This window comes from Felis catus, chromosome A2, assembly GCF_018350175.1.
Source record: "Felis catus isolate Fca126 chromosome A2, F.catus_Fca126_mat1.0, whole genome shotgun sequence".
Classification (NCBI taxonomy): Eukaryota; Metazoa; Chordata; class Mammalia; order Carnivora; family Felidae; genus Felis; species Felis catus.
The window spans coordinates 98,090,245-98,105,577 of NC_058369.1; the positions used below are offsets into that span (position 1 = coordinate 98,090,245).

At 44.1% G+C, this 15,333-nt stretch overlaps 1 protein-coding gene across 2 annotated transcripts; it reads left to right on the forward strand.

Annotated features, from left to right (window-relative positions):
• Positions 1-58: 58 nt before the first annotated feature.
• Positions 59-9,190, forward strand: PEG10 (paternally expressed 10). Of its 2 annotated transcripts, none has more exon segments than NM_001291090.2 (2): positions 59-279; positions 6,729-9,190. In NM_001291090.2, coding segments are annotated over 2 exon segments (1,239 nt in total). In that variant the 5' UTR covers positions 59-274; the 3' UTR covers positions 7,963-9,190.
• Positions 9,191-15,333: the final 6,143 nt, after the last annotated feature.

Here is a 15,333-nt window from a genome sequence, read left to right on the forward strand (position 1 = left end):
ATTTGGCGCCCCCCTCCTCTGTTCAGCCTATATAAGGCTCCCGGTCGGCGCTCCCGGTACACGCGCTTCAACTTCGGTTGGTGTGTGTCGAAGAAACCTGACTACGACCTGGGGAGAACAGCGAAGAGGGTCCACCGAGCCTTGCGAAAGGTCCGCTGAGCGGGCTCGCGTCCGGGGCCACTCCGGGCTGCGGAGCACCCAGCGGAACCCACGCCTGGCACAGGTGTGGGACCCCGTCCTCCTGTCTTCGCAGAGGAGTCCTCGCGTGGTGAGTATGCGGTGAGGATGTTTCTTTTTTTAAGATCACATTCATTCCCTGTCCTTTTCGGGAGCTGCGGGAGATAGAGTAGTGCCCCTAAGTGTCTCTACAAAAATCTTGTCACGCCTTCACTGGCTGTACCCCAAAACAGAGTGGAGAGAGAAACCAAGCCTTCAGGGCTTTGATTTCCAGGACCCAAGTCCAGATAAGAGCTGTAGACAGACATGAGCTGCGGACAGACATGAGCTGCAGACGGATAAGAGCTACAGACCAATTTGCAATTTGTTCTTCAAATGCGCTACATAGTGATAGGCGCTACAAACTAATTGGCGCTTCAATGCGCTATAAACTGATAAGCGCTTCAAATGCGCTGTAGACTGGCGCTTCAAATGCGCTACTAGCTGATGGGTGCTTCAATGCGCTACAAACTGATAAGCGCGTCAGATGCGCTACAGATGGATGGACGCTTCAATGCGCTTACAAACCATTATGGACTGCAGCAATATATGAGCTGCAGACTGATGATTGATTTGCGCTTTAAATGCGCTACAAAATCTGAGCTGCAAAAGATTAGCGCTACAAAAATGATACCATTAGCACTACAACAGCGCTTCATTGTGTTACAAGGCACAGGAACTGCAGAGGTACATGAGCTGCAGAGAATTCACACCTAAAATGCGCTACAAAGTAATAACAGCTGCAGAGATATACAAGCTGCACTGTTTTATGCTATAAAGAAACCTGCTAAAAAGGGACAAGAGCTGTAGAGTAAATTACTCCGTCTTCTTGGAGGGGGACCCCACCCTTTGTCTCTAACACACCTTTTGGAATGGCTCCCACTATGTTTTTCTGCAGGACGGTTGTCTGCATGATGGTGCTGTTACACAAAATGGAGCCCCGGGCAAAAATTAGTGTTTAACATTCTGCCCACACCATTCCTGCTATAGCAGTGGAGTGGAGGGGCGCTGACTTGAGTGTAAAAGGGAATCTTTTGGTGGTGGCAGAGCGAGCTGCCTTGCCTAGTTGCGCTTGATTGAAGTGGCAGTGTAGTTGTAGTGGTGGCGCGAATGGGCGTCCAGCAACAGTTTGTGGAAACTGTTGGTTTGCTTAGTATGGGCGGGGGGGGGGGGGTTGGATCTGGGGATGATTGCTCTTGTTGCATGAAATGAATCTGGCTGTTGGAGGCTGGTGGGAGGGGTTTTGGGAAGGGGGGATCGTGGGAGAGGCAAACAGCCAGTCTCAGACCTGCCCCGCCCATTCTAGCGCGCCTTCTCTGCAGTATCTGCTCAGAGCGGGCTTAGCGCCTCCCAGCGCCTACTCAGTGCGCGCCTCCTCTGCAGCGCGCCTTCCTAGAGCGCGCCTTCTAGACCATTTCTCCCCAACCCCGCCCCTCCCTAGCCCCCTCCTCTGGGTGTCTCCCCCCAGACCCCGCCTCTCCTTGAGCCCGCCTCCTCTGAGGCCTGTCCCCCAGGCCCCGCCTCCCCGTGAGCCCGCCTCCTTTGAGGCCTCTCCCCCAGGCCCCGCCTCTCTCTGTGCCCTCCCCTGAGGCCACTCCCCCAGGCCCTGCCTCTCCCTGAGCCCTTCTCCTCTGAGGTGGCTCCCCCAGACCCCACCTCCCCCTGTGAGCCCACCTCCTCTGAGGTGGCACCCCCCTGAAACCTCCCTCCCTAGGCCCGCCTCCTCTGAGGTGGCTTGCTCAGATCCCGCCTCTCCAAAGCTTGGCCCCTCCCTGAGCCAGCCTCTTCTGAGCTGGCCTACGGCCCCGCCTCCCCGGAACCCGCCTGCGCCTGCGCAGTGTGAGCCCCCAGCCCCTCCCATCAGGCCCACCTCCTCTGCGCCTGCGTACTGCCTTCACTGCCTGAGCCTGGCTGCACAGCCCCTCCCTTCTGCGGTTTCTGTGGCGCCGGTTTTGCTTTTTATCCAGCAGTGTCTAATAAATATAAGAACAATAAACAAGAACAATTAGCAACAATGATAATTATACCTGGAATTTACAAGCACTTTTTACAAGTGCTTTGCATATATTAAATAACATAATCCACAATTTAAACTTGACAGTGGGTTATGAAAGGTGCTTCTGAGCATACATGGCTGGTGCCTCTAAGGGCAATCCAGCTAAATGTTTTTACTATAAATGAGAAATAAGTTGTTTTAAATACTTTTAAGGTTTTTTTAAGACACTAATGGGCATTTATGGTGGCTTACTGGAATAGGATTCTTTGGTGGATACAAAATAAGGAACAATTTGAACTGTGTTTCCTATGTTTCCTAGGAGTTTAGTGGCTTATTGGCATTGTTGGCCTTGGAGCAAGGATGAGGTGTTTATGTGTATGCCTGTGAAGCTAGGTTTTTTTTTTCTTGGAACCCTAGGGTATTAGCCCTGACTAACTTGCCTGCATATTTATTAATTGTGCCTGGCACATGGTAGGCATTCATTAAATCTGTGTTAAATGACCAGAGTAAATTGGTTTATTCAGTGCCTTCTTTGGTGTCTGCAGGTGTTTTCTGGGTTTTTTTCTGTGGTGCTTTGCTGTGCTGGATTGTCCAAGGCATTGCTAGCCTTATTTCTCACACTTAATAGGATCTTTAAAAAAAAAAAAGCGTGTATGTATGTATACATATATATATATATGTATATATATACTTTAAACTCCAATAATGTAAGCTGTAATTATAATTAAAAAACTATTTTAATTTAAAATATTCAGAAGAATTAGTTTTTTTAAAATAAAAAGCAAAAACTATTTAAATATTTAAATTTGGGGTGAGTGGATTACTTACTGGTGGTACATAATTTTCATTTAAAATTTGTATAATGTAAAAACATTTTGAACATAGTTGAACATTTTAGCTGGCATTGTTAAACTTTTTTATTAAACCAATTTATGCCTTACTTTTATTCATATGTACCATGTTTATGTTTCTAACTAAATGAAGAAATTTTAAAACCTCATTTATCTTGATACTTTTATACATACTTATAATTACAGCTTTCAGTAAGTCCCCATGCCCACCTTGCCACCCTGACCCTCCCCTCCCCCCAACTCCTCTTAGGAAATTCTGTGTCTGCATTTTTTTAAAGTTCAAAACAATGGTAAAAATGTGCATATTAATATAATTTGCATTTCACAAATAGTACACAGAGTACTAAAAAAGAAATTGGGACTTTTGAAAATGTAAAGCAATTAAGAGTTGCTTAATGAAGTGTCATTTCCTAATGAGATGTTTAATGTGTGACAGTTTTGGGCCACTATTACTCTTTGATATGTTTGGGGAACGGAAGTTTTTAGAAGTCATCCTGAATAGTCAGAAATGAATTAAATGTATTTAATTCCTATATAGACTAGCAATTAATTCTTTTTCATATGTAAAGGTGACATCTGTCCCATGTGGCTCGGCTCTATGCTATGTATCCTTTCAGGTTTTCCTAAAACCTGACTGCACCTCCCCAGTCCAGCCCCTCATAAGGGGGGTTTAAAGAGCCATAGTTCTGTAATTCAAATCAAGTCATAATGCTCCTGTTTCTATGTTAACTGGTGCTCTAGTTACTGTTTAAATATTTTAAAACTTTATTTACACAAATGTTAACCTGCCTGCCCACTATCCTATCACTTTTAAAGTTGAAACCGCTCTTCTCTGGACAGTCATCTCCTTTAGGATATAGAACCCCACCCCAAAATTTAAAACCCCAGAGGTGGGCACCTGAAACCTGATCTTGGTAAAGGTCAGGGGTCTCAAACTGGTGACCTTGCAGGCCAAATAAGACCCTTAATTTGTTTGACCAGCACTGGAATACAATTTTTTTTAAAGAATTGAATGTCTTTGGGGAGGGGGGCAATGCATCCCCAAATTACAGTCACAGCCTCCTCCTTACTGTCTTAACTTCAGGTCCTTTTCACTTTTATGGTACCTTCCTGTCTACTAAAAGCATTTGAATTTTAAACCCTTATTGATCTTCTGATTCCCTAAACAATACAATGATTGCTGATTTCTGAACATGTTGTTATATCTGTCCTATTATTGTATTTTGCAGATATTAAAACCCATCAGATCTGGGCCTCAATAAAACTCATCTCAGTGACTGTGATTGACACGTGGGTTGTTAACCTTCCTGACCTGGGTCAGGCAGCGCCAGGCCATGCTCTGAATGCCTTTCCAGAATTTTGAAAGTATTGTCTGGATGACAGAAGTGGCACCCGAGTCACCTGACTTGTGCTTATTAGTTGTTTTTAATGGGACATTAAAACTCTTAATTTTGTAAATAAAAAGTCCACTATTTTGTAACCTTATATTCTGAGTGTCACCAATACAGTTATCTCCAAGGAGTTGGAAATGAAACAGTGTCACAGGTTATGATGTATTGCATCTTCTCGTTTTTCTACATTTTTAGACTATTTAGAATATTTAATCTTAAATGTCAATTAAAACTATCAAAATGGCACAGTAATTCTGTCTCTTAAAGATTCTGCTCGGGGGCTTGGGGGGAGATTCTGCTTGCTGTATAGCCATTCCTTGGAGTAGGGAGGGGGAGGGCAGAGGAGGGGCCTAAAGGATTATGAGGGGTCTTAAGGAAGAGGAAGGAAAGGGTATTTCTCTACACCCAGGGTCAAGGCTGAAGTGTACAGCCATCATTTTTGATTATCACGTTGTTTGGTTTTTTTTATGCCCTACTGATTTAAATGTTAGCTATTTTTCACCTAACTTCTTTGAATAACACATGTTTATCTTTGTGGGTTGTAAATAATATAATTAATTTAGTGTCCATTTTGCCTTAATGAGTCAGAGAGGAAAAGGTGGCCAGGACTGCCAAGTTAAAATTGTAGTGAATAGGCAGACTGCCTGCTTTGTATATTATATTTTTAAACTTTTGAGCACTTTTCTAAAGTTGTCCAGATATGAGAATTTAATGCTCATTATAAAGTTATTAAAAAAATTACTCTAAATGCACTTAGCCCTGTTTTTAGCAAGTACATAGGCACTGTTGGATCATTTATTTTAGGTGTGATTTATTGTCCCCATACCCATAATTAGGACCTTTAATCCCCCAACCCCCCCCCCATGCGCCATATATCCACTCACCACCTAGGAGTGCAGCCCTATCCTGCTCTAAATTACAAACTTTTTGGTGGGACTGTGCTGACAAATTTTGTTTAAAGACCAGAAATTGCAAACTGGTGACCTGAAAGTCAAATGAGGTCCTGGATTTGTTCAACCTACGGTGTATACAAAAATAATTTAAAAATTTAGGTGGAAAATGTATGCCTAGGTTGCTATAGTTGCAGCCCCTCCCTGTTTTAATCTTAGCCTCTTTACACAGAACGTTACATTTCTATTTTCTTAATAACTTTATTAATAACTCAATAACTTTTATTATTAATAACTTTAATAACTATTAATAATGTAATAACTAACAGTTATTAAATATTCACACTGTGCCTTACCTGCATTGTTTAATTAAATCTATACTGTAAGTTTTTGAGTGTCCAATTTGATAGCTCAGCTCCTTCTAAGAGGCATCAATTAATATTTGTTGATTGATCGCATAATAAGGAGGGAAACTGATATACACATGTTGCTGCTCAGTGCCACTTCTGTCCCACAGGGAATTCTCTTTGGGGAGTCAAATTGTGGTCAGAAAAGTAATTTAGATAATCCTGTGGGTTTTGTGGCAGTTGTTGTTGTTTGTTTTGATAATCATTTACCTTCTGCATGGAGGTAGACCACATGACAGTTGGCCAAAGTGCCCCCTTCCCCCAGAGTTGATGAATATCGGCATTGTGATTTTAAAACCCCACCTTTTTTTTTTTTTTTTTGGTTCCCTATTAGCTGGAATATTAGCTGTGTTTCAGGTAACTTGTTTAATAACAGTTAATCATTTTGGCTTTACTTTGTGGTTTTATTCTGGCTGGGTCTTTGACTTGAGAGGTTTTTGCTGTGCTCTCTTGATACAGGGTTGTTTGTTTACAATGTCTCAGTGTTCTTTTCTAGTCGGTGAAGGTAAGCTTGCTGTTGATATAGTTATGTGTTGTTGAGTCATAATGAACAGGTGACATTTGAGGAGGAAAAGGTCATTTGGATTTCTAAAAAATGGGGTGCTTTTTGTTATGCTTTGTTTAATTGATTAATTTCTTTCTCCCCTTTTCAAGGTTTGCATTTCTTTACTAATTACTGATGTAAACAAGTAGGGCAAAGAGATACTTTAAATACTCATGTATTTGAAGTATTTTTGGTGGATACTTTAAATACTCATGTATTTAAAGTATTTTTGGTGGATACTTTAAGTACTCATGTATTTGAAGTATTTTTGGTGGGTACTTTAAATACTCATGTATTTAAAGTATTTTGGTGGATACTTTAAGTACTCATGTATTTAAAGTATTTTGGTGGACACTCTAAATGCTAAATTCTTTTTTGTAATGTGCTGCTTTGAATGTACATGTTAAATTTATGCTTTTGTCTTCCTTTACAGAAACAAAAAGCTTTTGAAAACAAAAAGAAGAAAGGGTGGAAGAGGAGGCCAGGACCCAGGCCTCCATCCCCACAGGAGCGAAGCTGCACCTGGGAGGTCTCCTCCCACCCCAACTCTCACCCTGGGGCCCGACTGCCCACCTCCTCCTCCTCCTCCTCCCCCCAACGGCCCTTCCTCCTCCTCTTCCTCCTGCTCCTCCTCCTCTTCTTCTTCTTCCTCCTCGCGCAGCGGCCAAAGAGGCCAGTACATCCCCAACCTGGCCGAACGAAGGCGGGACGATCTCTCTGAAGAGATCAACAACCTCAGAGAGAAGGTCATGAAGCAGTCAGAGGAGAACAACAACCTGCAGAACCAGGTGCAGAAACTCACGGAGGAGAACACCTCCCTCCGTGAACAAGTGGAGCCCGCCCCTCAGGATGAGGAGGATGACCTCGAGCTCCGAGGTGCTGCAGCGGCCGCTGCCCCGCCCACTCCCATAGAGGAAGAGTGCCCAGATGACCTTCCCGAGAAGTTTGACGGCAACCCAGACATGCTGGTCCCTTTCATGGCCCAGTGCCAGCTCTTCATGGAAAAGAGCACCCGAGATTTCTCAGTCGATCGCGTCCGCGTCTGCTTCGTGACCAGCATGATGACCGGCCGTGCCGCCCGCTGGGCCTCCGCGAAGCTGGAGCGATCCCACTACCTGATGCACAACTACCCAGCCTTCATGACCGAGATGAAGCACGTCTTTGAAGACCCTCAGAGGCGGGAGGCTGCCAAACGCAAGATCAGACGTCTGCGCCAAGGCATGGGGTCAGTCATTGACTATTCCAACGCCTTCCAGATGATTGCCCAGGACCTGGATTGGAATGAGCCCGCCCTGATTGACCAGTACCACGAGGGCCTCAGCGACCACATCCAGGCGGAGCTGTCGCGCCTTGAAGTGGCCAAGTCGCTGTCCGCACTGATAGGCCAGTGCATCCACATCGAGAGGAGGCTGGCCAGAGCGGCCGCGGCGCGCAAGCCTCGCTCCCCGCCGCGCGCGCTCGTTCTGCCACACATCACCAGCCACCACCAGGTAGATCCCACCGAGCCTGTGGGAGGTGCCCGCATGCGCCTGACCCAGGAAGAAAAGGAACGACGCAGAAAGCTGAACCTTTGCCTCTACTGTGGGAATGGAGGTCACTACGCCGACAACTGTCCTGCCAAGGCCTCAAAGGCTTCGCCGGCGGGAAACTCCCCGGCCCCGCTGTAGAGGGACCTTCAGCGACCGGGCCAGAATTAATAAGGTCCCCACAAGATGATGCTTCATCTCCACACTTGCAAGTGATGCTCCAGATTCATCTCCCGGGCAGACACACCCTGTTCGTCCGAGCCATGATCGATTCTGGCGCTTCTGGCAACTTCATCGATCACGAGTACGTGGCCCAAAATGGGATTCCTCTGAGAGTCAAGGACTGGCCGATACTTGTGGAAGCAATTGACGGACGTCCCATAGCATCGGGCCCCGTTGTCCACGAAACGCATGACCTGATCGTTGACCTGGGAGATCACCGCGAGGTGCTGTCATTCGACGTGACTCAGTCTCCGTTCTTCCCCGTTGTCCTCGGGGTGCGCTGGCTGAGCACACACGACCCCAACATCACGTGGAGCACCCGATCTATCGTCTTTGATTCTGAATATTGCCGATACCACTGCCGGATGTACTCTCCGATACCACCGTCGCTCCCCCCACCAGCGCAGCCGTCCTTCTACTACCCGGTGGATGGATACAGAGTTTACCAACCAGTGAGGTACTACTATGTCCAGAACGTGTACACTCCGGTGGATGAAAACGTCTACCCAGATCACCGCCTGGTTGACCCGACCATAGAGATGATCCCTGGAGCACACAGTATCCCCAGCGGACACGTGTACTCGCTGTCCGAGCCTGAAATGGCAGCTCTGCGAGATTTCGTGGCCAGAAACGTGAAAGATGGGCTGATCACCCCAACGATCGCCCCCAACGGAGCCCAAGTTCTCCAGGTGAAAAGGGGGTGGAAACTGCAAGTTTCCTACGACTGCCGAGCTCCCAACAACTTCACCATCCAGAATCAGTATCCTCGACTCTCTATTCCAAATTTGGATGACCAGGCTCACCTGGCGACGTATACTGAATACGTACCTCAGATACCTGGATACCAAACGTACCCCACCTATGCCACGTACCCGACCTATCCGGTAGGATTCGCCTGGTACCCGGTGGGGCGAGACGGACACGGGCGATCGCTCTATGTCCCCGTGATGATCACCTGGAATCCGCATTGGTACCGCCAGCCTCCGGTACCCCAGTATGCGCCGCCGCAGCCGCCGCCGCCACCGCCGCCTCCGCCGCCGCCGCCCTCTTACAGCACCATGTAAACACTTGTCGTGTCCTTCGAGATCTCTGCCCTCAGATTTACTCCTGTTCAGCTTCTCAACCAATGACTGTGTGCCAAATTGGGCTACTGCATCTTCAAGCCAAACCTGAGGCACGGTCCTCTCTGAAACGGCTAAGGAAAGGTCAGGGCCACCCTGGACGGGCACACGTCCTGAAAAGCACCAAAAGAGCGACAGAGCATTTACCAACAAATTATCTCTCGGTTTTCCACCGTAACTGCCAATGTAACGAAAATTCGTTGAAATCTCTGTCACCATCTGAATTAATAGGCTGCCAGATTCCACCTTTAACATTTACAGAGAAGCTGATGCAAACACAGGAAATGCTGATTTCTCTATGGAGGGGGAGATACAGAGGAGGAGGAGGAGGAGGACATGACTTTTCTTGCAGTTTCGGTACCCTCTTTACATCATTGGAGGACCGACGCCTTATTAAGGAAGCCAGAATTGTTGGTGCAGTGTAAAACGGCTTCCGTGATCTTTTTGCTGCACCCTTAGAAACTTCACCATCTTCAGACTCCACATTCATGGTTCCGTTAATTCTCAAGGAGCAGCAACGAGACTGGTTCTCCCAGGAGCAGGCAAACCCCCTGCAACAGCAACACCTCAGGCTTCAGAAGGAAGTGCTCTCTCAGAAGGGACTCTGGCATGTTTAGAGTGTGCCTTCACACCCTGGTGCAAATCACATGTACCCAAGAACTCTGGCTTTCTCACAACACCTTACCATCATCATGCCAGTAATGGCTTCCATGAAGTGTTAAACCCGGTAATTAGAGACTGTTGGTGATTACGTTTTGGTCACGCACGAGGGTTAATGAGTAGCAGCAAATCAAAAGGATTCTTAACCCATACCCACCTCTTAAGAGACTCTGAGTTAATGCTACCAACTTGTCCATCAGAAGAAATTTCACGGGTGTTGTTAACTGGCTGGAAGAGCCTCATCTGAAGTCTTGGAAGCATCTCTCCATGTGTCTGCCTCCATTTGCATCTGGGCATTTCATCAGCAGTCCCCTCACTAGACTATAGCATTAGGATGCTTAGAGAGGGGACACGAATTTAGCACCCAGACCCACACTCCTATGCCTGCGAGGGATATCTTTGAAGAAGAGGGATTGAGGCACTGGACATGGCCTTGAAGATACGGACTTCTTTTGTGAGCTTTAAATCCAGAGAGTGACCTGATGGGTAACCACTTTAAAAGGATCAAGAGTTCACACAACGGAAAGCGGTCCCCTCTAGGGGATGGAGAGGATAATAAGCTGCCAATGAATGAAAGGCCTCGAAGCAACTCAAATGACTCAAAGCAACGGACAACACAAGTGTTGTCTTCAGTCTGGTGATGACGTCTAGTCTCCTGGATGCTTTGTGCTAACCTGGGACTGCCTGACTTCTTTAGCCTGGTCTTTTGCTACTACCTTGAACTGTTTGTCTAACTTTTCTCTTTCTGTTTAATTCTTTACTACTGCCATTAACCCTACTGCAGGATTCGTGTCATCTTTCCTGCCTGGTTGCTGAGACTCCATTTTGCTGCCATGCACGGAGGAGAAAGAGGCAGGCTTCGAGGGGCATGTGTTTCAATACACAACGTCCAATTGCCAAAACACAGTTTGAGCAGTAGACCGTGTGGTATATATTTCCAGTTGTTTATCATGAAGAGGAGTCCAACGGTGAAGTTTCATTTTTCATCCACATCATCTTTCATACATTCATTATCGTCCCCCCCCCCATTCTTGCATGTTTAAATACTTAAAAGTTTTAGCTGTAGGTTAGTGGTGTCTTTTAACAGTGTTTTAAAGTGGTGACTGCTTTCAGAAGTTATTTCCATTGAATTACAAAGTTCTATCCAATTCTTACTGTTAAACTAATTAAAATGGATAAGTTAACATAGTATAAAATATTTTACTGTGAACTTCTCTTACAACACTGTGAATGAGAGTCCTCAGAACTGGAGTATTTGTATAGTGGTTCATCCCGTTAACCTTCAATCTTCTATTTTAACATACACAAGTTCAATTTTACCAATTGGGCCTTTAACAAGTCACACAAAAAGATCTACAAATCCAAAGAAGATAACTAATTGGCCAGTTAATTCCAAAAACGTTTCCTCCCCCCACCCCCTTCAGTGGAATCAGAAAGCTTGTCAGTCACCCACGTGTATTAGAATAATTACTTTTAAAATGGTGCGTTTGTGCTTCTGGACTATTTTGAAGCGTCACTTCAGTTTACCTCAGATCAATCCATCATCCATACATTTGATTCAAGTTGTTTTGTGTCAAACTTACAGTTGTCAATTGATCTTCAAGCTGCAGAGGACCTAGAAGTAGGTCATTTGTCTGCAGCCCTGTGGCATGTGCACACGGACATTTGCCATCACTGCAAGCAAACGTCTGGAGATGTTGACCAACGAAAGCAGCGGTCAGGGAGAGCATGGTGATGGGGATGAAGACCCTGACGCACATTTGGCTGTTTAGTAAAGCTTGTGGAAAACTTTGGGCAGTGTGTACTATGCTTTATTGCTATATATACTCTCTATTATACTATCTATAAATGTAGGTGTTAAGAATAAGTAATTTCAAATTTATTCTATAGTATCAGGATTTAATAAGTTTCCTTTCACTGAATTTATTTTGTTGCTGTTGATTATGTTAATTGGACACTTTTTTTTTGGCATTTTCCCCACAAAAACGCCTTTATTCATTAGAAAGGAAAGAGCAAAGGAATTAAATCTCTAAGGGAGTTAGAAAGGGAGCAAAATAAAGCATAAAGGACGTAAATAAATCAGCATATCAGCGTTATTAAGCAAAGCCGGTAGTCGACCTTTTTGAAACAAATTGGCAAACGTGATTAACTTTTGACCCAAATTGTCAGTGTTCATGAAATCAAGGAAGAAGAAGATATGAGCTCCCATTGTTGGGCGACCCTGGAGAGAACTAGTGAAGGTCATCACACTAGGATATTGAGATGGAGGAAGTTTACATACATTTCTGAAGGGTCAATTTAGTTTGAGCAATGAGGTATTTGTATTGGATGCTGGAAAACAGAGAATTAGTTTGATTCAATCATGCAAGGTGGCACAATGGATAAAGAGGGCACATCTGTGTCGTGCGGTCTGGATTTGTTTTTAAGTTTGCAGGTACCTCTTGGGCTCCTGGATTGATCTGGTTGTCATCCACCACAGACATCGAACATCAGATGCGGTTCCAAGATTGGCAACAGAGAACACTGCTGGAAAGACCTGGACAAAAATGAAGGATCACCTGCCGTGATGAAGAGCTGGGTGGGAACCGTTTATCTAAAGAATGAACATCTAGTGGGGTTGAAAGTTCTTTGTTGTCTCAGATTGTAGAAACGATCAATTGAATTGGTCTGTGGAAATTGCGTTGTTTTTATTTCTTTATGTAATCATTTAAGTAATAGGGGATATATATAATGATAAGTATTTTAGGGTGGGAGGGACTATTAAGTAATCTTAAGTGGGTGGGGTTAGTTTAAAAGTTAGCATGATATTATGTATTAGATAACTCTATAAGTGGACATGTGTACTTACTTGTGATCCTTTACCCTATGATTGCTACCCTTAAAGATTTCAAATAAACTCAGAGGGACCTGCAGAGAGATCAACCTATTTAGGGCAGATTGGACATGGACAAAACTCTAGTGGGAAAAAGTTCAAAGATGATTAGATAAATCATTTAGAAGAGGCTCTTTGCCCTGGGTGTTAACTCCAGGGGTCCAGATTGTGAGCAAAGCCTTTGGAGAGTTACAGGATGAGTAGGTACTCTTTGAAAAATTCTTGCTGGAATGAAACTGGTAATGATGGAAGGTAAATATTTATGGAAGTTACCGGAAAGTGATGATGCCCCTGTCAGTGGCCCTCCTACTTACCCCTGCCTCCTCTCCCTACCACCTCCCTACCCTTCCCCATTTTATTGCTGTATTTCTCTCTATTTACTAATATTGTATTGATGTTATAATAAAAATTCAATTAATAAAGATTTAGTGGTTAAGTGCAAACTGTGTCCTGATCATTTCAGCGTCCACCGACATTAAAGGAACAGGGTGAGGGTGTGGAATGGGGGAGGGGGAGGAAGGGAGATGGGAGGGTAGGGCAATGGGGGTGGGGAAGTGGAGAGGGGAGGGTGAAGCAATGGGGGTGGGGCAGGGGGGAGGGTCTGGGAGCCTAGAGGGAGGGTGGGGGTAAGTTTGGAAGTGGGGGGGTCGTATAAAGAACACATTAAACAACCCAGTATCAATTACCCAGAATACTCCAGGAAATCAACTAAATTATTCCCAGATGCAAAACTTTAACATATAAAGTAAAAATAAAGCACCACCATTAATGCTTTATGAATGTAATATAAAAATATTAAGATGCAAAACTTTAACATATAAAGCCACATAATGGTGATTCTATTAAGAAAATAAACTTTTAATATGAATCCCTCATGGAATACTTGATATTTATTAATAGAAAAATTATAAAATCATTAAGGACTGAAAGGAAGACATACTAATGAAATAAGATGGAGATGAATAATAAGGTAATAAGATGGGAAATGAACACGTGGATTTTTAAAATACCAATTAACATTAACAGTGATCATGAAAGTCATATGAAGAAAAGGGACAAATGGGGTCCATGAGGCACTCATCCTATCATATTTCAAAACCTAATGACATCAGAGTTGTAATAGTTTGCATACAAAACACTGACAAAGGGACTCTTAATGTGCCAGTTTCAAAGGGTTGCTGGATTCATATGACACGGTGGTCACATAAACAATGGTTTATTGGGAAGGATACATGAAAAGAGCTGGGACTAATGATGAAAACACAATTAAAAACTCTCACCTTGGAAGCAGGCTACCCTGGATAGTTGTCCACTCAGCCCAGAGTACACAAACTTTCACAGGTATGTAGAGTGATGGGTGGAACTGGGGAAACTGGGAGTGGGGGCACAATCAAATGCCTATCAAATGCCTGCACAGGGGTTACTTATAATTTACACAATATGATGTAAAAACTATCAACCAAATCAGTTTGAAAGAAAATGGAGGGAAATAAATCATAGAAAGATAGATACCACATGTTTTCACTCTTATGTGGATCCTGAGAAACTTAAGACCATGGGGGAGGGGAAGGGAAAAAAAAAAGAGGTTAGACAGGGAGGGAGCCAAAACATAAAAGACTCTTAAAAACTGAGAACAAACTGAGGGTTGATGGGGGGTGGGTGATGGGTATTGAGGAGGGCACCTGTTGGGATGAGCACTGGGTGTTGTATGGAAACCAATTTGACAATAAATTTCATATTAAAAAAAAAAAGGATGGAAATATCCTATTCACCCTTGTTTTATGACACCTAGGCTCCTCCCCATCCTGACCTCCCCCTCTCTCCATAAACCATGTAGTTAGAGGGGCCTGGGTGGCTCAGGTCATGATCCCAGAGTGGTGGGTTTGAGCCCCCTGTTTGGCTCTGTAATGAGTGTGGAGCCTGCTTAGGGTTCTCTCTCTGTCCCCCTCCCCCACTCGCATGCTCACATGCTCTCTCTCTCTCCCTCTCAAGAGACAAAATTTAAAAAAAAAACACGTAGGGACACTTGGGTGGCTCAGTCAGTTGAGCGTCTGACTTTGGCTCAGGTCATGATCACCTGGTTCTTGAATTCAAGCCCCCCATCTGGCTCACTGCTGTCAGCACAAAGCCTACTCGGATCCTCTGTACCCACCCCCCTCTCAAAAATGAACAAACTTTCAAAGAAAACCCATATAATTAAACAAAGCTTAAGTGAAACAAACAAAAAGTTGCTGAACCTCAACATTGTATTAAGTTAAATTATGCAACTGTATCACAAGACAAGTCTAGATCATTAAACTTATTTCGTTTAGCAAAGGCAATATTTGTTAAAATACATTAACAGTTTTATAAAAGAAGTGGCTTTTCCGAGTGGTATCAACAAGGTCTGTTTTGTAGCTATACAAATTACATAAAGAATCCCTTTTATGCAGCATAGTTGAAGCAAATAATTAGTCAAAAGCAATTGTTTAAAATGATGACTACATTGTTTAACACATACAAATATACTTTCATTGGTCAATCTTGATAGAAACCTGTGTCTCACTCATTGGAGGTCTTACCTTTCTTGAATAAATTATATTAGTAATACAAAACAAGTTACACAGCAATGAGAAAATACACACCTTTTAAAAACAT